Source organism: Staurois parvus, unplaced genomic scaffold (genome assembly GCF_062004578.1).
Source record: "Staurois parvus isolate SC_StPar_1 unplaced genomic scaffold, SC_StPar_1.0 ptg000137l, whole genome shotgun sequence".
NCBI classification, from domain to species: domain Eukaryota; kingdom Metazoa; phylum Chordata; class Amphibia; order Anura; family Ranidae; genus Staurois; species Staurois parvus.
Genome location: NW_028317933.1, coordinates 15,123,451 through 15,147,314, shown reverse-complemented (window position 1 = coordinate 15,147,314; position 23,864 = coordinate 15,123,451). Strand labels below are relative to the sequence as shown.

The 23,864-nt window shown below is 42.0% G+C and overlaps 1 protein-coding gene across 1 annotated transcript in view; it reads right to left on the bottom strand.

Moving 5' to 3' along the window:
• Positions 1 to 257: 257 nt before the first annotated feature.
• Positions 258 to 23,864, bottom strand: part of LOC149465856 (protein-glutamine gamma-glutamyltransferase E-like) — a 61,099-nt gene continuing 37,492 nt past the window's right edge. The window contains exons 2-13 of the mRNA XM_089673460.1: positions 23,029 to 23,202; positions 21,133 to 21,351; positions 19,962 to 20,083; positions 16,465 to 16,593; positions 14,880 to 15,051; positions 8,960 to 9,095; positions 8,333 to 8,436; positions 6,328 to 6,567; positions 3,998 to 4,330; positions 2,578 to 2,735; positions 1,954 to 2,087; positions 258 to 465 (exon numbers count right to left, since the gene is read on the bottom strand). Coding sequence (XP_089529586.1) covers positions 315 to 465; positions 1,954 to 2,087; positions 2,578 to 2,735; positions 3,998 to 4,330; positions 6,328 to 6,567; positions 8,333 to 8,436; positions 8,960 to 9,095; positions 14,880 to 15,051; positions 16,465 to 16,593; positions 19,962 to 20,083; positions 21,133 to 21,351; positions 23,029 to 23,202 — 2,072 coding nt within the window. The 3' untranslated portion in view covers positions 258 to 314. The remainder of the gene's footprint in view (positions 466 to 1,953; positions 2,088 to 2,577; positions 2,736 to 3,997; positions 4,331 to 6,327; positions 6,568 to 8,332; positions 8,437 to 8,959; positions 9,096 to 14,879; positions 15,052 to 16,464; positions 16,594 to 19,961; positions 20,084 to 21,132; positions 21,352 to 23,028; positions 23,203 to 23,864) is intronic.

Here is a 23,864-nt window from a genome sequence, read left to right as displayed (position 1 = left end):
TATCTTAAGCAAGCAACTCACATTCCGATAAGATTTGAATGAACATTCGCTTGCCGTTCCATATTGTTTGGATATCCTACAGTTGTAAAAGTGACACTGGTTCTACATTACCACAAGATAGCCAATTTGCAAAGGGAAACTGTAGCTTGACAAATCACTTAGTACAGCCTTTTTAGACTCATTTTTAATGGACATTGGCCTAAAACCCAACTTTTCTAGAGTTGATTTGGGTAGAGCTCTTGAAAAGAAACTACTCATTTAATTTGTGCAAAAATGAAACATTTTAATTTGAGGAAGAACATAGCTCTGGTAGGTTATACAGTAGACACATTAATTGGAAATGTCCCCTTAATGTCCCTGAACTTCTTAGATGTAATGTCCACCAGGAGACATCTGGGGCCACTTCGGTAAGGGACGATGTTGATATTGGTCACAGATTGCTTGTTTTGCTTCAGACAATGTATCCTGCAAATAAAAAGCAGTAGCTTTGACATGAGAATGATAAAGAACCCAAAAACCATTCCAAGACACACTGAAGAGCTTGCTGTACCTACTATCTGATAATAGCTCAGTATATTGCTATACTGTGTTCTGACAGGGGGACTGCCTTACCCCCTCTAGTACACATTAGTCAATGCTGGTAGCCATTGGTTGAGAATGCTGATCAGATGACAGTTTTCCAGCATGCCTGCTTGGCCAGCTTCCATCAGACATGCATGTGTATACGGGCTTCTACTGAACTGCCTCATATTTGGCCCTCGTGTATGGAGCTGTAGCAGTACTATGCATTCACAGAACACACCATGAGGGTGATTTGAACCATTACAAAATAAAGACAGTGATGCCCATAGCAACCAGTTTTTAAAAAAAAAAAAACCCCACACTGCAGTTTACTAGTACTTTGTGGTGGCTACTTTTTCCCCCCCCGGTAGTGCTATAGATATATAGGATCTGTTTTACTCTGGATGCAGTCTTTGTAAACTCGAAAAGCATTTTAAAACCATGCATTTTGAATTTACAGTCATACAAGTGCACTGGTTTTTAATCACTTTAAATCTTTGATGGTATTTCACCATTGGGAGTTTGATCACAGTATCCATGGTCAACAGAAAGGAGGCAATCTCAGATTAGTATCATACAGCTGTGTCCAGGAAAAGCCAGTCTCATGGCTATATGCCAAAGCTTAACGAGACATTTTGATCTTGGGGGTCATTAAGGGTGAGATGCTGTCCTTAAACACCTTGTGCCACAGATTCCTAAGAGTTTGGAAACTCTTCTTGGTGGCAGATGAGTCTCACTTTTAATGTACTTTAGTGTATTTTGCATATTGTATACATATTTATGAAAACTGGTTATAGGCAGGGGCGGACTGACCATTTAGGTACTCAGGCATGGCCCAAGGGCCTGGGGTTAGGGGGCAACATGAGATGCCCCTGGTACCTTTCATAGGCTTTTTGGGTGTGGTTTGAGTGGGTGAGGACACCAGGGGCCTCATGATTTCCTATTGCCCAGGGCCCCATGAGTGGTGAGCCTGCCCCTGGTTATAGGAAGAGTTTTCATTTTAGCAAAATTAGCCTCCATCCACTTTTCAACTACCCTCCAAATAAATTTTGATTCAGGAGCACCACACATCCATATAAAAAAAAAAAAAAAAAGCCTAGTGCCGAGTTGCATTAATGTGAACAGACTTTGCACGAAGGCTTGATTCACACTAGTGCAATTTTAGATGTGACTTGAGACATTTGGTCATTCTAGTTTATTAGATTACACAGCTATACTTAAAAACATAAAAACAGGAATATTAAGAAACTAAAGTATGCTAGTCACAGAAATGGTTATATAGATATTGTGCCATTTGGCTATATATTGCCCACAGCAAATGTTTTAGGGTATGAGGAAGCATCTTCCCTTTCTCTAGTCTTTGTATTAGCTCTTCAGTATATTCACACTTACTCTATATGGATTGGCTCTTTAACCAGCCCACTGCCTTCCACTGTCATAACAATGTTGTCAATGTCCTGGGAAATTGGATTGGTGAAAGAAATCTCTATATGGATAACCTGATTTACACGTGCTTGACTTGCTGCCTATAAAGAGAGAGAAAAAAAAAAAAAAGTCAGTCTTTTTGCCAAACCATGGGAAAAAAAAAAAAAAAAAAAAAAAGGGCACTTTAACTTGCCATTAAAGTGCTACTAATCCCAGGACCCTGCATTCACTATAGGGTAAACTAAACTGCTAAATACCTTCTCAGCAGTATATAGTAGTCTTGTGACTTCTATAGGCTTTAACCAGTGTTCTGCTGGACACAGATAGGAACACACAATGTACAGAGTGACTCCTAGAGCTCATTTTACTAGTAGATGGAGTGGTGACAGTACAAGGGGAGAATCAGAAGACCAGATCAAAAACAAAAAAAACTTTACACAAAGTGAAGTATTATGCCCTTAGGTTCAACAGTGAGTATAACAAGCATGCTTTACTGCATATACAGACTGATTTTATGGTTGTGGGTTTAGTAACTAGTTTACAACACACTTTGGGTAGACTGACCCTTTAACGAGTTTTAAGTCATCATACCTTTATCATGATGGGTGGGGAGCTCAGCTTCATCACTGAATCCACTAGTAGTTTACCTCCTCTCTCGTCTTGACACAGTGCAACAGCTCTGATCATATTATCTGTAGTTATTGCATCTTCATACTTCGCATATGGTATTGCAAAAGATATTTCTCTCTCTACAAGAGACAATAAGATGGATCAGGTTCAATGCATTCTACTGAAGATAAGATACCTGGGAGAGCAGAGTATGTTCATGCACAACTAGAACACACCTCTAAAGTTAGTCATTGAGTTTAGGGTGTATGATCATTGTACTCTGTTTATAGTCTAGTTTCAGAGACCCTGTAATGCCACAATTCATGTCAACAAATCTCATAGGAAGAGACATGTGTATTGAACTATAGGAATATTTGGATGCCTATAAGTAGATAGCCGAGATTGTTGCTGAATTCCCCCACTCTGGGTGAGTAGAGAACTAGGAGAGGGCCATGACCTGTAAGGTGGAAGTGACTTGGGAATGATGCTTCTGGAGTAGTCAGATTTTCCCACCTTGAAAGTTACCAAAAAAAAAAAAAAACCCCACACAAGCATTTAAAAATAGCAGTACTTTTGTACTTCCCCAATTTTTTTTTGGAAGTGAGACTGTTCCTCAAACTCAGGAATGCATGGCCAGAATACAGGCATTTTGCAAAATGTGATGCAGAAGGTGTAATTTTTACAGCCCCCTCCAGTTACCATAGCTGTGATACACCGCATTTATAAAGTCTTGCATGCCTGTGGTAGAAACCTCAGCTGAAAGGACAGAAACCAGTCACTACAGAGCTGAGGAGAACTTGGATGGAATAGACTTTAGAAGCAAAGGGCAAGAGGACTGCAGGCTGTCATTTGGTGCACTGCAACTTGAGGGCACCAGCTAGCAAGACTGTCCCTTCCATGGCTAGGCTCAGATAAGTTGATAAGGTAATGCAAGGTTCAGTTACAAGACAAGGCATCAGGTACTGCCAAAACCTGGACTGCAGGTAGCAGATGAGGTTTGGACTGAGAGGTAGTACTGACTTCATGAGATTCTTGGGCATCATGCAAATCCAAAAATCACAGCCACAACTTTCATAGTCACTTATATGGAACAAAAAATAAGGGTGACTATCCTCAGACTTCACTTTCTGGACATTTGTTGCTAGCAGCTACTTAGTGTTGAATCCAGAGAATTAGCACGACTGCCAAGAAAGTAGTAGAGATTCAGAGGCATATTTCTGGCCTCCCTGTGAAAAATGCCAAGCATAGGTTTTGCTTTTATGCAAGTGCATAGAGTCAAATATTGAGGTAATAGTCACAATCACTGCTAAAAAAGGGTCAGTCCACCTAAACTTTTCATATAGTAAAAAGTTGGGAGAGCTGCCCCTTCAATAAAATACATTGAAAACCCATGTAAGCATACCTTCCTTAGGTTCCAGGATTACAGACTGGGCTTCAGTTAGGATCTTCTTCACTGGGGCATTAGTATATACAATGGCTGTAATCGTCATCTTGAGTTGTAGAAATATCTTGACAGAATTTAGGCTTCTCAGTGTCAGTGTGAATGTGACATCATGACCAACCTGGGGGTCACTGCTGTGTGTAAAAGCTCCTTCAAAATCTGGTTGTGGCACCGGCTCCAAGTCATTGGCGGAGGTGGCCACAAGTGCAATAATAGCAGCATTAGCATTGCTGGGGAGTGCAGAGGAACCGAGCGACTCAGCCTTCTTGAAAATCTCCCTCTCCTTCTGGGTTCCTGAAAACATAATTTAATATTTCAGTGACGGCTTAAGTACTAAAAATACTTGGCCTGCTTAGGGCCACACCTCTCTCCCCCCCCCTTTTTTTCCTAAAGCATGCTAAAAGTCAGTGTCACTAGTTTCACTACTGAAGCACTGACTTTGCAGTCTATGCTCTTTAAGGGACAGAAGAGGTAAAACTTGATTTGTTGACTTGTTCCTGGTCATTGGCACTAAAAAAGTATTAAAGCTACTGGATCAGCACAACAGACAGGCAGATAACATTTGTAAGCTAAACAGTAACCTCCATATGCATGAGTGGTGATGGGTTATAACCCCTGCTGGGTTTTTGCCTTTCAGTTTAACCTCAGCTATATAAATAATTTTGGTTACTCTTAATAGAAGTTTATTCTGTTTATTTTTCTCTAACAGGCCAAATTAAAATGTTAAGTTGGGAGACAAACATGTCATATTTGCCTGCTCTGTCGAATGGTTTTACACAGAGAAGCCCAGATCCTCTCAGGTCCCCTGCTGGTGCTCCTGGCTCCTTTGACCAGTGCCCCCAGAAGCAAGCCCCCTGCCAAGGGGGCACTTATGCATCCATAAGAGCTGCGGATCAGCCCTGCACCCTCACTAGCTGTGATTGACAGCAGTGGGAGCAAATTACTTCTGGCTCAATGAGAAGAGCAAGTCACAGGACAGCTGAGACTCCTGTGCACATCTGAATGATAGGGGGTGGCACGCACAATATACACCTTCAGCCTTTAGTTACTTTAAAATGAAAGCACTTCTCCAATACATACCTTATTTTAGACTGATAGAATGGGTCTCTGTGCTTCAATATGCAGTGTAGCCAGATCATGGCTGGTGGGAGTGGCAGGGAAGGTGCTGCACATAGCTTCCTGGAAAGCTCACAGCATCCTGTCCAAGTACTTCTTTAATGAACCATCAACCCTGATGCAAGCAGTGGGATGGCTCTTGGGATGAGTTATGCAGATGTGAAAATTCCTTGATAGGTGGACGAGGGTCTGGATTGGGTGTTCCTAGACAGACTGCATTTACATACAGACCATGCTAGGCAACACCCATGTATTATGCTGTACCTCCATGATTGAAACCAAAGGAAAGGAGGGCCAGAGACTGTATGGCTATTGATAGCAAACTGTAGATTAGGTTGGAGGTTTTCTAACTAGGCTGTATTTGACCCAGCATATATCCGCTACCTCACTTCCTGTCTGGTGAACCCTGTGTCAGTAAGTGAGAGCAAATCTCTACTTGGAGGGCCAGATTGCAATAAAACCATATAGGGGTTTCTAATCCTTCCCTACAAAATATGTTTTAGCTGGGCATATACTGTAAAGATGTATAGGATTCACCATGAAAGGCAGGCTAGATTAGCCATTACAGTGGCTACACAATTGAGATATCAGTTGCAGAGTGCATTGCTTTCAGCGATTTGGCCAGTTGAAAGAATTGCATTGCAAGAAGTGGGCCATAATCTCAGCAGGAACCGACCAAGATTTTAACCTTTTTTTGGGCAGGCTGAATGTACCCAAATGAAAAACCCAACTTGGGTACAAACCAGCCTGCCAGATTTACTTGCAATTATTGCTAGTGGCTGTCACAGCCACTAGCAGTAATCACTGTTCTCCCACCAGGGGTGGCCTTCCTCCCGCTAGAACAATGGCTTGGTAGGAAGGATTCACCTTGCACTGTTTAATATGACACTGTTGCAGGAAAGTTCGCACAGTCTATGGCCTGCTTTGGCAGTAAAGCACAGCCATTGTTAGCACTGTAAAGCCACAGAGCCTGTGTATGGGATGAGCAAAACAAGGATTCTCACCCAAGCCCTAATTACAAACTATACATCACACACACACACTTTCAAACAAGCACTGGTAGTAGAGCTAATGGAAAAAGCTGCCTGTCCACCAGGTGCATTCCAACTGCTTGGAGGGTAGGGACACAATCCTACTTTAATATATGGGGTCATTAAAAATACAGCTGACTGTACCTTCGGTATACTTATAGTTGTCTGTTATGTCAGTACGTTCATTTGAATTGATCGCCTTGGTGCTGATAAATTTTCCAATTGCACTAGTTTGGGTGTTTATTCTTCTTCGCACGTCATCATAAACCATCCAGTCTACTATGTCACCATTTACTTCACAAAACGTAAAAGGAGCATCGTACTTCTTGTCAACATCACCTTCTTTAACAGCGTGCACAGAACACGGTCCCAAGCGGTATGAACCTAAATTGTAAAAAAAAAAAAAACCCCACACCCCAAAAAGATTAGTGGATGAAAATTTGACCAGCAGTTTCAGCTTCTGAATAGCAATTAGTCAACCCAAACTGGTTATATGCTTGTATCATCCAATGACAATCACCAGCGTTAAATGGACTGGTAATGGGGTTCCTCTCATCCTGGAGCTCGAGTCAGATTCAGGACAATCTAGGGTCTGTCAATTCAGACTTCAATTAGGGTCTAGGAACAGCTACCTCAACAGGTAGCAGTTCATTTATAAGGTCATATCACCAATAGAAGGCCTGCTTTGCCCATTTGTTTAAAAGGAGGGCACTCCTAATGGGTGCGAGATTAATGCTTTACAGCAGTATCCGAGGGTGGCCAAGATGAAGAGGGGATGCAAGGGCTCCAAATAACCTTTATACCTCCCCAATTAAAAGCTGCATCTTATATTAACTAAAGATAGCACTGCCCCCATAGGAGGTGCTGGATAGGATGGGTCCTCTGTTTTTGTACACTCAACCTGGTGTCTGAGGTGAAGGTTCTTTAAGGTTTGAAGTAAAACAAACAATCACAGGAATTCAGGGAAATATTTAGTACTCAGTGCTATAATCAAAGAATACAGGCACCAAACCAGGTAGTAAAAGGCAAACTTAACATTGTCACCTAATATGGTTTGCAACTAGGTAAACATAAAATGGATTAACAAATGGTAACACAATTTAGCATACAAAAGAGACTAACAGTAAGGACTAGGAATAAGGACATTTGGCACCCAGATCAGCATAAAACAGTAGCAAGCCCAGCTCAAGTGCAGCAGTATTAGAGTTTAAATCTACTGAGTGCAGGAACTATTGCCAGGGAACATTTATGTTGGCGATGCTAGTCCTAGACCAGCTGGGTATGCACTGTCCAAGAGGAGGATAGTGGAGGGGGCAAGGGAACTATATACACAGTGTTTGCATCACCCCCCCCCCCCCACATACATTCAAGTTGTATCGTACTGTGCTCATCTGCAGCAGCTCTATTCATAGGTAGCAGCATAAGCCATTGGCAACAGTTGCTGTTAAACAAATCCTGATAGAGAGCTCAGGATCAAGCCCCTATAGAAAGTGGTCTGTTATGGGGACACACAAAAGGGTTCAAGGGCACCAGTGGGGGACCCAAGAAGGTTCAGGGTTGCTCTGTGCAAAGCCACTTTAAAATTTAAAAAGTTTGGGTAAGGGTAGGAACCTAAACATTTAGCATGTCCCCCAATATGTTCAGGATGGGGAGGAAAAAAAAAAAAAAAAAAAAAATAGTGGAGGGGGCAAGGGAACAAAGGGGCTTGCAGAATTATTGGAGGGGCAGCCTTTTGAGATGTTCTGCTGGCCATCATGGGGGGGGGGGGCTCTTTAATAGCATTTGTGACCAACAATATACATAGTGTTTGCATCACCCAACCCCACATACAACAAAGTCCTATCACACTGTGCTCATCTGCAGCAGCTCTATTGACAACAACTGGCACCAATGGCTCCTGCCTAACAAATCCTGTTAAATAGCTTAGTATCAAGCCCACAGGTGTGCCCCTATAGAAAATAGCCTGCGATGGGGGGCACACAAGAAAAGGTTCAAGAGTACCAGTGGGGAACCCAAGAATGTTCAGGGTTGCTCTGTGCAAAGCCACTTTAAAAAAGGCTCCAACCCTTACCCAAACTTTTAAATATTTAAGTAACATGTCCCCCAATTTGTTCAGGATGGAAAAACATCTATGCATGGTTGCCCCCACCTTCACTTTTCTCTTGTGGAGTTGCGTCTACAACTTGCCATCCATCATATTCGGATCCAAGATCTTTTCTGACAAACCAACCTTCATCCCACACATGGAAGTTCCTATAATAGAAAAAAAAAAAAAAAAAAAAAAAAAAAAAAAAAAAAAAGAAGAAGTTACAGGCTTACAGATTTTATGCATTTAAAACAGTTGTGCTAACCATGTACCCCAGGTATTTACAAAAGCGTGCCCTTATTCTTTCCCTGTCCAGAGTGGGGATCTGTAAAGTCCACACTGATCAAAACTCAAACAGATCCCTGCTGAGTTTTAATCTGTATGGTTGGCTAAGGTATGTACATTTCAGGACTGGATGGAAAGATCAAATCCTTTAGGTAGAGCAGCTCACTTATCTGTAAATTCAGTGTATTTAGCCATTTGCCTGGAGTTCAACTTTAATTATACACAGTAATGGTGTCAAGGACATTTCTCTCTTCCGGATACAACTACACCACCTTAATGTGATCCTGAACAGTTTACATCAGGTGCATGTAGCTAAGGAAATTGCCTGTTACACGGTGTAACATAATATCCAAACGAATTCTATTATATACCAAGGAGCAGGAGTATAAAAAGAGCCCATCTTACCATATACTGTCAGCTGAATCCATAACTTGGTTGCCATATTCATCAAAGTATCGATCTATAGTGAGATTTCCATCAGTGTCATGAGCAGAAGCAAAATTTGTGATTACACGGGCAGGGATTCCAAGGCATCTGAGCACTAGGAGAAATGTAAAGAAGGAAGTTAATCAATTCTAGAAAATAAAGAGCACTTTACGCCCTGGTTCACAACAATGCAATTTGACAGTTCAAAGAGGGGGAAATTTATATTTATGGGAGGCATGCATGCGTGGGCAGCCAGCCCACATGTCCCGGTGAGCCGCTCTGCTCTCCCCCCCCCCCCCCCCAGCATATTCAGAGCCTGTTTGTGGGCACTAAACCTCACAGGGGCTCCCTTCAACCTCTGAAGCAGACTGGGTGACCCAGAGCCCTCCCCATGCTGGGTCATGTGGTGGGGAGGGGCCAAAGTGGCTCTCAGCACCCAATGCCTGTGGGGGCAGCTGGCTCTGATCCCACAGCCTCCACTACCTCTGACAGCTGCTCTTCCTCAGAGCTAAATCTGGCACCACTTGAGCTGCAAACTGGGACAGGGACACTGGCCTCCTCTGCAGGGGTGAGTGACCATATACAGCTCCCCCACAGGCCTCAGCCTGCTCACTAGGCCATGATTCTCAAGCCTCCTCTTCACTGGATAACGAGATAGCCGCTATATTTCTCAGCCAAAGCAGCAGTATTGAACCCGACCTTGATAGGCCTGAGACTTAAACACTTCCTCCAGCTCCGCTACTGTAAAATCAGGGGATGTGACCCTTATTGCTCATTTTGCTGACCTGTTAAATCTGTCGGATCCTCCGCTAATTTAGTAGCTTTTATCCAATTCTCTTAAGAATTGGGCCAAGGTCTTGTTAGTATTGAGTCTAAAGTAGACACGACAGTCCATCATGTGTCCCAAAATACCAATATGATTACAGAAGTGACAGGATGAAGCTTACTCTAAAATGGATGACCTAGAACCATGCCAGACATTACAATTTCCATATTTGGGGCTCCTGGAAAATCAGAGCTCAATCTCTCATGCAACCCCCAAAATTGATGATTTTCATACAGAGATTGTTCATTCATAGGGCACCGATCCCCCCTCCCCCCCAGACCAGAAGGGCCTCCTAGGGTTATTGTCAAACCACATTTTTACAGAGTCAAGGAAGTGGTTATGAAATATGGTAGAGAAAAATCCAGAGCTGGAACTTGCAGAACATAAAATACAAATCTTTGTGGATGTTTCTCCAACCACCATCCAGAAAACTGAGCTCTCTCAAGCCATTACTTTCCCACTTTATTACAGTGGGATATTAGTCAGTGAGTGCAATTTCTGGCTTCAGTTTACCTACAACAGAAAACATGTGCCCTACATTTCAAGAAGGTGGAAAAAAAAAAAAATCCTGCTCCAATTGAGCATCATTTCCCATAGTCCATCTCATTCTCCGTTGAGAGCTAACACTCATCCTCTGCTGCTTTCACCACTACTGGTCTGCTTCAAATTCCAGGAAGATGAAAATCACATCAAGAGACTATTTTTTTTTTTTTTTACTTCAGGGTTTTGAAATTGTGTGATGGCTTCTCAGTAGTTCCCTTGGGAACATTAGCTGCTACTGTTGGCCATATAAAAATATTTGTGAAACTGCCTATTTGTCCCAATGTGATCTTTATTCCTGATATTTGTTCTTGTGGGGGTTCTGTTTTGATGTTTACATTATGCTGGTTTTTAATGTTTTCTTTCCATCTGAGAGTCAGCTGTCACTGCCATTTGTCAATCCGGATTTTTCTCATGCTCTGGGGGTAGGAAACTCACCAACTATAGTTTGTCAGACCTTTGGGGAGACATGATCAATAACTGGCCGAGGGGTGATCAGATTGCCCTCATGTCCAGGGGCTTGGCTCTCCTTCCAAACAAATTAAAGCCTTTAATTCATACTGCTCTTTAGGTGTGAATGTAGTAGCCCTTCAGGAGACATTTTCCCCCCTTTACCCCACAAAGATTACCCTCTTATTTTGCTAATGCCAAGAAGAAACACCCCCCTCCCCTTGTTTATCCTGCCGTTTGTCACTGAATCTAAAATTATCAAGGATTGGGAGGGATGCCATCTTCTGGTGAAAGGTCACTTACAGAAAACATGATTCTTCCTAGTGTGCTATGCTCCAAATACAATCAGGTGGAGTTTTCACATGAGTTTAGTCTTCAGTCAAAATATCGCCCTCAAACTCTGAAGCCAAACTTAGCATTAGATCAGCTGCTGGATTGATCTCGTACTATCATACTTAAAAACTGAGCAAACTTTCAGCTCTGTCTAGTAGGGATTTATTTTGCCATGATCTCGGCTATGCTTGGGATGGTAATTCAAGTTCGAGATTATTCCCATTTCCCTAGAGCTCATAATTGTTACTCCCACATTGACCATATATGCCTCCATGCTAGCTCACTCTAGATTGGATTAGTTAAATGTCTCTACACCTTGGTCCGAACATGACCCGGTTCTTTTAATGTTGTAGTGTTGAACACATGGGAAGTCTGCTCCTCATTGGCAGCATAATGAATCCCTCTTAGGCAACGCTTCTTATTGTCTTGAGATTTCCAGACATCTGAAATTTTACTTTGAGATGAAAAAGGTGGATGACACGAATCCACCTAATTGGGCGGCTCAAAGCCTCGGTCAGGTTTTTTTTTTATTCACGTATCTTGACAAAAGGCTTGTAACAAACCGATTCTGACTAAATATAAAGTGTATACCGATCTTGTCTCCCAACATAAAGACACCTGATCCTGCTCTGTTAACTTGACCAGGCTCAATTGGAACTTAAATTTATGCCTTACTACTACAGCAGATAAACAGTTACATTGGGCCAATCAAGTTTTTCACTTGAAATAGACCAGGTACATTACTAGCAAGCAGTCTCCTAGACAGTCTCATGTGGCTCTTCCTAAAACTAGGCTGTCCACTGGTGCTCTCAAGATCCTGGGAAGATCATACAAGAGTTCCATTCCTTTTATATGGATCTTTACTGTCCACTCCGAGGGGACACCTCATTTGTAAACAGCTTCCTGACATCGACTCTTCAGGAGGCCCATAGGGAATTAATGGATCAACCTATCACTTTCAAAGGAGATTCAGAACACTTTAAAAACCTTAGCTCCACATAAATCCCCAGGAGCTGACAGCCTTCCTCATAAATCTTTCCCTGACCAGATTCCAAATATGGCCCTTTATTTTAATAGTTTACAAGATACGAGAGTGGTGCCTTGACAAAGAGCGGTCGTTAGTGCAACTCCTAAGCCTAAGATACTATGCTGTCCAATTATTGTCCCCTCTCCTTATTTGCAATCTTAAAGCCTAAAGCCACAACTTTAGTGAGAATTTTAAGTTTTTAGCTCATAATCAAATCAGGGTTCATTGGCGGTCGTCAAACACGACCAAATTCATCAAACCTTGGCACTGTCAGTTGTACAATCTAATTGGTACAATTTCTTGCTGAGGGAAGTCCTGTTGTCTATCTCCATAAATCATTTGACAGTCTGACTTGGGACCATTTCAGACATTAGATGCATCCGGGTTCAGTTCCTCCGACTCTTGTGGGCTTTATATTGTTAACGCCTCAGGTCTTAGTCACATACACACCTCCGCCCATTGGGAAAGGCACTAGACAGGATTGCCCCCTTTCCCCTAGCAGTGGAACCCCTTGCTATAGCCATTAGTTCTGTCCCGACTATCTCTGGTGGCCAACAAGACCATAAAATGTGCCTTATTTCCTGATGTCCTTATCCAATTTACTTCACCAATTCTCTATGGACTCGGGTCTCTCTGAATTACTCAAACTACTGCTTTAAATATTTCTTAACTCCCAGGAGGTTCAATATCTTTGGGACAACTGATTCAGTGGGCCCCTTGCTGCCTTCCCTACTTGGAGATCCATCTCACGAGCGCTATATGAACGCTAGATCGTGCTAACTATTACCCTCTTTAAGTGACTCAAGACTGATTTACATAATTGGGCAGACCTCACTTTATCCTGGTTTGGTAGAATCAATGTCATTAAAGTGACATTTCTGCCAAGACTGCTATATTACTTTTGAACTTAACCGACTGCAGTCCCCAGAGGGGAAACTTATGCTTAAATCTCTAGATTTATATAGGAAGGCAAAACATCCTTGGGTCAATGTTTAGACTTTATATTCTCAGAAAAAAAGCATGGTGGTTTGGAACTTCCTAATCTTATGACACTTATTTTCGTGTTGCTCAGATAATGCAGCTCTCCTATACTACAGCCAGGGGCTATGCACTTCAATGGGTTGGCACTGAGGCCCCATCTTGTCATCCATATGCTATTGGCTCCCCATTGGTTGCATCCTCCCATCTGCCCTACATTATTTAGCGATCTGGGATAGGTGGCGGGCCCACAACCCTTTATTTTCCCTACATACCCCTCTGGCCCCAGTCTTTTGTAACCCTGAATTCACACCTGGTTTAACATTATCTGTGTTTCAATAAGGGATTTTTACATATTGGGGATTTGAAAGAACTTAATCCATATTCTTTCCAATATTTTCAGACAAAATGCCAACTGCCTTCTAGCAAACTGTTTCACTATAATTAAAGTTTTTATCACTAGAAAGCTTAAAATTACTGATGGAATCCTGTATGCTCACCCCTCTTGAAGTCTCCTGTAGGGATTCTGGAGTGGTGAAAGGTTGCCTATACAACATATACGCTTCCCTTATTGAGACAAATGTTAGACTCTTATATGGTACAATGGGAAAGATTTAAAATATTTCCCTGGAGATAAAGCATTAGCCATATCCCGCCAAGCGTCTAAAAGCTCGATTAACACTACGCTCATTGACTCCAGCTACAAAAGGCTTCTCCGTTGGCATTTAGTCCCTACATGTCTTGCAAAAACCACCTCATCTGTTTGACATTGTGGACAGGAGGGTACTATGCACCACATACAGGGGTGGACTGATAACTCATGGGGCCCCCTGGGCAATAGGGGGATCATGAGGCCAATGTATCCATACAAAAAAAAAAAAAAGTATTCTTCATATCTTGTTGGCAGCGAGAGTTATGATAGCCAAAAACACTGACTAAGTCCAATGATATTGCTGACTGTTTCCAAATGGATTATGATTAATGTACTAGTATACATAATACCTCTAAAATTTGAGATCTTGGGATCCATGGATTCACCATTTTATTTAACAGATTGGCTGGCCCTCATGTCTTTCCATTCTTTACTTTTGTCTACTACGTCAGTGATATTTGTACCAGTTGGTTTGTGGTGCAATTTGTTACCAAAATCTGATGTGCTACCAGTGCGTCATTACACATTGGTCCATTTTGTGGTGTTGCTATACACATTGTGCTTGATTTTCTACAACTCATGTTGGTGGGTTGCATTTTCTGTGTGTACTGTTTCTAAAAATCTTAACATTTAAAATAAAATCTCAATCTCAGTCAGGACAATCTCTGCATCAAAAAAAATTGCACTGATCAGTAGCTTGGAAATTGTGCTGAATTAGCACAAATTTCAAAGCTACACTGGTGTGAACCAGGGATTTAAGTTGATCCTTCAAGATGGATTTGTAAATCTCAAGTACAAAGTGGATTTTGTATAATTGAACTGGAAGTAGAACCCAGCTTGGCTCACTTTGCCATGACCCAAAGTAAACACAAATGTAAAGTGAGAGGGGCAGGTGTGTGCCATCAATAATCATGGAGGGTTTGAAGAGTTATGGGAAGACCAAACAGCAGTGTTTATGTTCAAATGCCACAATTGCCAACAGGGACAAACTGGCAAGTATGTAGTGGTTTATCCCCATTACACCATAAACAGATGTGCAGCTTTTTCATGTGAGGCTTCTGTTAAAAAAAAAAAAAAAAAAAAGTATACAAACCTGTGCAAAGGACCCCTGCATACACCCAGCACTGTCCATATCTGACAGGCCCACTTTCATTCCATTTACGGAGAATGGAAACACTTCCATTCCATTTTGTAGGTTCCACTCCGCCATAATAATTTCCACTCCAATTTCCAACGATAATTCCATTGTCATCTGGACTGTTAACCTAAAAACAAGAGTGCAAGTGTTACATCTCCTGTTGCCCATAACCACTATTCACAATAAGAAAAACCCCACAAATACCAAGCCATTAATCCAAAACAACTTTGGGTTTTTTTTTTTATGATGCATTGCCTTTTCACAGTTTACAGAAACAGTGACGTGGGCTCCCAGGAGCCTGCTGCCACCTTCTAACAAACTATGGACCCAGGACTAAGGAGACCCCACCCCCTCAGGATTATATCGCTTCCCTGTGTACCTGGCTTGCTCTGAATTATACCAGCTATTCTTTCCATACAAGAAGGGCTTTGACTGTGTCCTGGACCCCTTGGCATGCTGTGCATAGTGGAACTATGTGCAGGGGTGAATTCCAGCATATGTGGGGTCAAGCCATTTTCTGTTACAGGTTTCCTGGCACAAACTATTGTTTGCTGTAATTAGGTTTAGGTGATAAGCTCTCACCTTCCTTAATTACCTGCACAGTCCAGACTGCTAGATGCCAGGAAGGAATCCATTGTCTTGTGTTTTGATTGTTCATGTAATGAACTCATCTACTGGGACTTGTATGCCATACCTGTCTAGGAGGAAGTGGTATACAAGCCCTGGTTGACACTATGTGGTGCAGCACATCACATGTGATCCAAATTCTGGTAATTGCACTGCATTTTGCAATCCATGTAAGGGGGTGTCGTTAATATTGACACTTGTACCAATTTGCATGGATGCCATGCCATAGAGAATCCTTTGTTTCCTACACTGCATTAGTGTTAACCATGGCTAAATGCTGTGCAGTTTAATAAAGTCAGCCCCGTTTTACTCCCAACATTGGTTGTCTGATGCTTGGTGCAACTTTGCTATATTCTGGATCCAGAGAGGAGGGAGCTGTGGTTTGGTGGAGATACCCAGTCAGGGCAGTGTCACACCATTGACATCTATAGTTAATCCCTGTTATACTACAACCATCATTCAATTTTTACTAGGTTAATGAGGGACAGCAAAGTTGCCTAAGTTTCAGAGTCCAAGTGGTTCATCAGGTCCAGGATGTTCAGAAATACATATACATGCTAGAAAATGGATCTTGAAGTTTCTACATGGGGGGGGGGGGGGGGGGGGGAGAAAAAACCCACACCCCACCCCTGAACTATTGTGTTCAGTGTCTTATGTAGAGCTGCTTTTTCTGTGAGTCCATGGTCACCCCAAGGGGCAAATCCTTGATGCCCTTGGGTCAAGGAATGGGGAAGGGGGGGGGGGGTTGGAGGATGCTTTGTAAAAAAGGAGCAGTGCTGGATCACAGAGTGGCAGATCTGTGATGAACTGTACTAGAGCATTGGCTTGAAGACCGTAGTTTTTCCATACCCTAGGGTTTGCTAGCAGCTATTTAGTCTCCCATGGCTATGGTTAGGTCCATCAGTGTACTCACCATAGCACTTAATATTCTTGACACGTAGACAGGGTCTCCCCTGAAAGAGAGATCTTTAGCAGCACTTCTTCTGTACTCGATACTACTGTCCAGCATTTTTAAGCAGATTTCCAAAATTCCTTTTTCAAACTGAAAAATTAAAAAAAAAAAAATTCAAAAGATAATAGATAACACTCCCCCTCCCCATTTTCTACCTTAAGACTGGAAGTGTCCTCAGATATATTTCCCATGTTTAAACACATACCAAGTAATTCACAAGTGTAACTTATTTACCTCTCCAAGAGCTCACAGTAAGTCAATTCCTTTTCTAAGGAGAATGCCTGCACCATTTCCCCCCCCAGGGAGCCCTAAGGGACATCACTTACTCCTCATCTAGAATGCCAACCCACAAGTAAAATCATGGTGCCTGTGTAGTAGTTATGCTCTTTGTGCAGCAGTGGAAGATGGCTTCTACAGGAGTGCGGAAGTTCTACAGGAGTGCGGAAGATTAAAACTGATGCACTTGTATAGAATCTGATGCAACTGTGCATGGTAGCCAAATTTTAACTTCAGCTTGTTCAATTAAGCTTTAATAATAAAAAAAACTGGAAGCAGATTGGTTTCTATGCAGTGCTGCACCAGACTTTGCATGCTCCAGTTGAAGTAAATCTTTTCCAATGCATAGGTGTGGCCAGCAGAAAGATTAAGGGCAAGTGCTGATGGTCTTGGTTGTGTCAGAACCGCTTTTTTCCCCATGCAAGTCTATAGGAGTGCAAAAGCATCCCAAAGCACACTAACTGCACCTGCAATAAAAGCAGACATCTCAAAAGCATGCTGCAATTGCAGCCAAAAGCCCAACACTGGCCCCTAAACCATCCAGTAGGCCACATCTGTGCATCTGGTGCAGGAGAGATTGAGATGTTAGATCAGGATGCCAGCAGGCAGAATGAGATTTGAAAGTGGCTTCACTTTTACCGACACCAAAATTACCTCAACTGGCGAGAGTCACACAGGATGACAGATTGGTTTACCAATACAGACTTGTTTATCTTACAATAAAGTACAAAAAAAGCAACATAAAAATCAGATCATCAACACATGAGAAATCAGAGTGTTACAATAGAGATAGCCAGGTACCCCTAGGAGCGTATTTGGAGTGTACTGCAGTACCAAACATAAGACATAGCCTGGAGAGGTTGTGCCTCGAGTGACTGAGAAAGCTTAGGAGACTAGTTCATCTGACTCAGACCAGAGGGGCTAGCATTAGGATTGAGAGTTGACACTTCTCACTCCCGACTGTCTCTAGGTAGTCCAGAAAAGCTGGACAGTTCTGAATGTTTTCTGCTTGCTCAGGTGGGTCCCTTTAATGTTTGTACGCATAAAAACTGTTGTGCTGTTTAGGACAAAAGTTGACAGGTTTTATAGCAGGGCAACGTAGGTGTATGCATACAGTTGGGAATGCACTGTAAACAGGGAGATTTGAATGTTTAATTCAAGTTTCCATGCATTGCTTGCAGTGTGGAAAGGGGGTATAGACAAAGTCAGATGTCTGGAATAACGATCGTGGAAATGGTCTTTGGCCTTAGTGTAGCTGGCCAGCTAAGAACAGTCCTAGGTTGCTAATATGGTTCAAATGTGTATACCGAACCTGCCAATAACCTCAGTGCAGTGTATGTTAAAGCCAAAAGCAGAATCATTGCTGTAATTTATGTCTCTGAATGTTATACAACATTTATATATTCATTGTGTTAGCAGAAGCAGAAAAGGAAAATATACCTTTAAGAGTCAGCACATAGGTAAGCCAATCCCAGCCAGCCTCACAGCACAGAGCCTTAACCAATCCCAGCCAGTTTCACATTTGGGCCCATGTAAAATCCCCTGCTAGATCTTTCTAGAGCCACTTGCTCAGACAGAAGAGGAAACAGTTTGTCAGAGATAAGTTCTATGGAAGTAGAGAAGGCCAACTCGTTCCACCGAAATAAGCCACTGTAAGGTAAACCGAAAAAGGCCACTAATACGAAACAAGCCACTAAGCGATTCATTCACCACGTGTTTGTATATGAACTGTCCGCTGCACAAGCAGCAGTGTTATATGAAGATTGAAGTTAAGTTAACTAAAAGTAGTCGGTGTGCTCTTTAAACCTACTGCATCCATAGAACGGCATTAGAGGAATTACAGAGTAAGTCTAATCAAACAAAAGAAAACAGCAATTACATGATTTTTCTAATGCCACAGCGCACAAGGCACTACATAGTGCTGCACCTGCCACACTTAGTGTCTCCTACTGCCAGTGGGAAAGGGCAGAAAGTACTTGGGTAACTTCTTCCCATATTGGTCCAGTGAAGTAGGATTTGAAAAGGGAACTAGTTACTTAAGCTGTTAATGGGTGCGAGATCCTCTCACCCAGTCCTATAGCAGCAGGACCTGGATGCTGGTGAGCCCTCTGCATGGTAGGATGCCAACTTAGTTGGTAATACAGCAGCCACTGCCCAGACAGGTGGAGCTTGCAGGGGGTTCTAGATAATGACTCCACCACATTCCTTAGATCTTTTCAGCATTCGGCTTAACAATTTGTCCTTTGAACACTGGTTTGGCATTGTTGGATGCAGTCCAGCCAAATTCAGCACAGCTGTCCCATCCACGTTTCTGATTTGTGCATCTCCAATTGTCTGGCTTATTCATTTTATATTCCTTCCATTTGCTGGTCAATAGGGGACTTATAATTGCAGCCCAGCTTAACTCTTGTAAGTGCAAATTTTCCATTGTTTACTAAATAAATTGTCAATACTGCACTTAGAGGCGCCTTCCTCTTTCTAGCTCCAACATAGTGCAATGGAGTACAAATTATGTGAGAATTGTCAGGATCTTTAGCAAGTCAGCCCATTGTGTTTTGATTTCAACCGCCTTAGCCTTTTGCAAGCCATTGAATCCAATGACACACCCCTTTTCCCCAGTTTGGAAAAATAGCCTGGATTTAGATATCTTTATAATAGATACCCATCTCTGCTCCCACTTTCATGCCAAGTCCTATACCAACTAGTCTGTAGAAGAAACGTCTATACTTGCCCATTACCTGGGCACTCCAGTCTGGGCATGTGATCTCAGTGGCCAGCTTCAGGGAAATAGGTCCGACAACTGCAAATTATATGATGTCAGACAGGCTTACTATGGGGCATCCATTGTCTGCTGTCCCTCTACCCTGAAGCTGGCACTGGGAGCCAATCACATGACCTCACAGCCCTAAGAATAGTCCAAGTATAGACATCTTACCCCAACGGGCTAGTTCGTATAGGATGTTGAATAGGGTGAGAGCAGTTAAGATAAAGTAGAAGTCTAGTCTAAAGAGATTGATGTTTGCTTTGTGCAGATTGAGTGAGTGGACCATTTTTCCCACCCTCTGAGCCCCCCCCCCCCAAAAAAAAAATTATATAAAGAGCATACGTTCCCCAATGTTTCATGTATTCTCATAAACTGCTTTAAAAATACAATATTTCATAGATTTTGGGCCTCTAATTACCTGGCCAAAATCCCAGGGTCGCTGTGGAGGGTTTGCACTTGCATTGCCACAGAAGATTGTTCCATGCTCATTAAGAACATACTCCTTTCTTGCAGCATCATCCTTCATGTGCACGGTGTCATCTAGTGGAGGAAAGCAAAAGTAATATTTGGGAGATTACCTGCACTTTAGTGATAACCTACTCATTGGTGGAGTGGAACCTCTAACTGAATGTTCCAGATCTAATGCAGTCCCCAATATTTATGGGAAAAAAAAAAAAAAAAAAAAAAAGTTACTTTCCTCTAGTCTTGTTAGGCACTGCTGGATTTCTTTCAGACTATACCTGAACAATGCACTTGTATGGAAGTCTGAATCTCTACAAGGTGAGAGACCCTACAATCTGTCAGGGCCATATCTAGCCTGTCTGATTCAGGGACACATTCTTTTTTCCTCTCCTAGTTCCCAACATCTATGCGGCTGCAATTGTGTATTTGGTTTTTTTTGCAATTTTAATCATAGAACACTTTAATGTATGCAAAATCCCAGGGCCAGTACACACACACACACACACACACACACCTCTATAAAATAAAAAAAACAGTACCCTGCTCTGCACATGCTCAGCCACTAGAGGCTGATATGACTACCAACAGAATTACTGCTGCTCTGGGATTTAGCAAAACTGCAGCCTCCAGCAAGAACAGGACCAATGCTGGAGGCAGTTTACAGCACACCAATGTTCTTAGCATAAATAAAATGTGGAATGCATGTTCCTTGCTAAAGAGGATCAAGTGGTTATGGGTAATGGTCTGCTTTAAATAAGGCACCTCCTGCACAGAGGACCAATCCAGCTAGGAAGTGTAGCCTGACTTGATATCTTGCAGCTGATGGAACAACTAGGAGCCCAACAAGACTAACCAGGTGATGGGAGAAGATTGAAGACTGCCTAATAGTGCTAGGATTTAATTATAACCAATAGGTCTCCTGTTGTACTCAATGAGAATATTTGGTGGTTTGACAATTTTCTTAATTCTGTGATGTTCTGCTTCTTCCTCCCCCTTGTAAATACTCTCACGCTGCCAAATTGTTAACACAGCATACAAAAGGAATGGCCCAGTAAATAAACCAGGGAGCCATTACACATTTTAGTATACCAAGATTAATTCAATAGGTTTATGCATTTTGCACATACCTGCACACCAGGGATTAAAAAGCAATATGTATTCTCCACAGCTGTGGAATATATCACTCCATCCATTCTTGATCTGATAACCCAAAAGGTAATGTCCAATAGCAGCATCAGCCGGTGAGTTGATAGTGATTACCATGGAGTGGTCACTGTTAGTTTTGGAGGTAGCATGCCAAGATTTTTCATCACTAGAGCTGAGGATTATTTTAGAGCTTGATCTGCCTGTTAAAAATGTAATAATGACAAGATAACAGCAACTCAGTTAGCTAGATTGGGGTTAATGTACACCAATTCTGCATTAAAACTGTCTTTTCAAGTGGAGCAAATATATGCTTCAAAAATGTAGTGCTGTATGTCCCAGGGGGAAAAAAAAAAAAAAAAAAAAAGTGTATTATTACAGCTTCAGCTAGAGTTGCCTGCAGACTTTGAGGGGAGATAACCTAAAAACATAAAGCTACCTGCTGAGCATTGATAGAGGAGCCTGTGGTGACTCATGCTTGTTGTGCACTTCCTTGGTTTTTATCCCTTTGCTTTCAAGTCCTGCATCCCCTTGTGTAGATCAGCAGATGAATTAGCATGTGTTAGAATCACTCATATCATGCATAAACCCTTTGATTCCCAAAGTGTGGGAAGTGGAGTTTTTTTTTGATTGCCATCACTATGATGGGTTGGCCATTTGGAATTATGGACATCACGAAAACAAGCCTCTTGGTCATAATGACCAGCATTTGGGCAAAGCAGATATTGACAGCTACTGTAGGTTTGTGCACAGACCAGTCATTAGTTTCAAGTATTTGTAAAGTGACCCATCAAGTCCACCTCACACAACCTGTTTGATTATGTGTGTTTTCCTTATTCGATAAAACTTGATAGGAGTCTTACATTTCTGAGATGAGAGAGCTTTTATGGTTGCATGAGCTTGGTTGCAGGACCATACCTAGGCAAGTCTTTAAAAAAGGGCAAGTTCACCCTTAAGAGCATGTTACACCCATATTTAGAGGTAATGTGCTCATATGTACCCACCTCCTGCTGCCAGCATTCCCCATACCCACTGTCATCGATTACTGTAAATGAGGGGGGAGCCACCACACCACCTACAGATACAGTCTGCCACTGTGTTTAGTTTGAATGGGCTGCTCAGCATGGTTTATAGTTCAGTCTTGCAAAAAAAAAAAAGTGCATTTATATTTAAAAAAGGTGAACTTAGCTGGAAACCAAACAGCCAGACTAAAATTACAAAAAGCAGATCATTTATTAAAGGTTATTCATTACAATGTATGGATAGACAAACGTGTAGGTTTTGTTTTTTTTTTTAGAGCTGGCAGAGTAAAGAATCCACCAGTGTTTTTGCTGTCTGGGTCCAGCTAGTGAGATTTCTTCTTTACTCCCAAAAAAAAAAAAAAAAAAACCCTCCCAAAATGAGATGAATTCCCACCTAACCAGAACATTAGTCTACTGAAAGCTTTGATTTTATGACAACTGGATTATCCCTCGCTTTCTGACTCATGGACCAAATGAGGTGAATTTCCACATTGGGACACACAAGTGTTTAAAGGATAAGTCCACCTTTGGGAACATCTTACATGTTCCACCCTAAAATCAGATGGAACATGCAAGATGTTCCCATAGCTGCAGCTGGGCCTGTTGCCCTCCCACCTCCCCGATAGTATGGGGGGGGGGCTCCCTGTACTGTCAGATTTGACATAAGTTCTGCTGTGTGGGGCTCCACCCACACTATGCAGTCACAGTTCTGTGAATGAGTGACTACAAGCGGCTGTCTGCTTTAGTGTTCAAAATAAACTACCACAGTGCTGTGGTAGGTCATTGAAGCTCCTTGTCAGAATCTGCTTGGCCGTACATCCCTGTATAGCTAGCAGACTTGTATAATACAGACATTACCTGGCTGAGTCCACCATTTCAGGTTGTCTTCGGGTTGCACGGCCCTGTTGAACATGACTTTTATGCTGAATGTCTGACCTCTCCTTACAACAAGCTTTTCAATCATGTACTCATTGGTTCTATGTGCAATAGCATTTGAGCTTCGCTGAAGGTCCAAGTTTAGAACCTGAAAGGCTAGAGGGAGAAAACAAAAAGTGTTGATTGATGAGTAAAGCAAGTATGTCACATTCAGTAAATTCAATGGCAGCACATATACAGGTCCAAGGACTATTATGTGACCATATACAGGTCCAAGGACTATTATGTGACCATATACAGCTTTTTTTTTCCTTTTAGAAAAAGTGTAACTGATCTAAAACGCAGCCCTTTATTTACAATGTGCCTGTACACGTGCATATTCGAGAGAGAAAAAACAAAACCACATTTTGGAATGTATTGTACACCCAAATGCACATACAATCAAATATGTACAAAACAGTCTGAAATTATGTCCAGAACTGCTGATTCTTGAATATCAGAACAGTCTGGAAGGCCTTAAAGTCTCCTAAAACCTAACCTCCCATATTGATCCATCCATAACATGCAAATGGCAAAAGTCAGAACTTATTTCAATATTGGAATCCAATCAATTTAATACAAGTCATAACCAGATTTAGCCCTCATAATGACCTGTTTAAGGCTACTTTCACAATGATCTGTAGCAAAACACAGCTAAACTGCATATGTGTTTAGTGCCTGTGACACTGGGTGTGGCTTGCCATGAGATTTTTAAATTGCATGGCAAGTCGCACCCTATAGTCCGCAATTAAAGCAGTCATATCGGTGCAATTCCGACT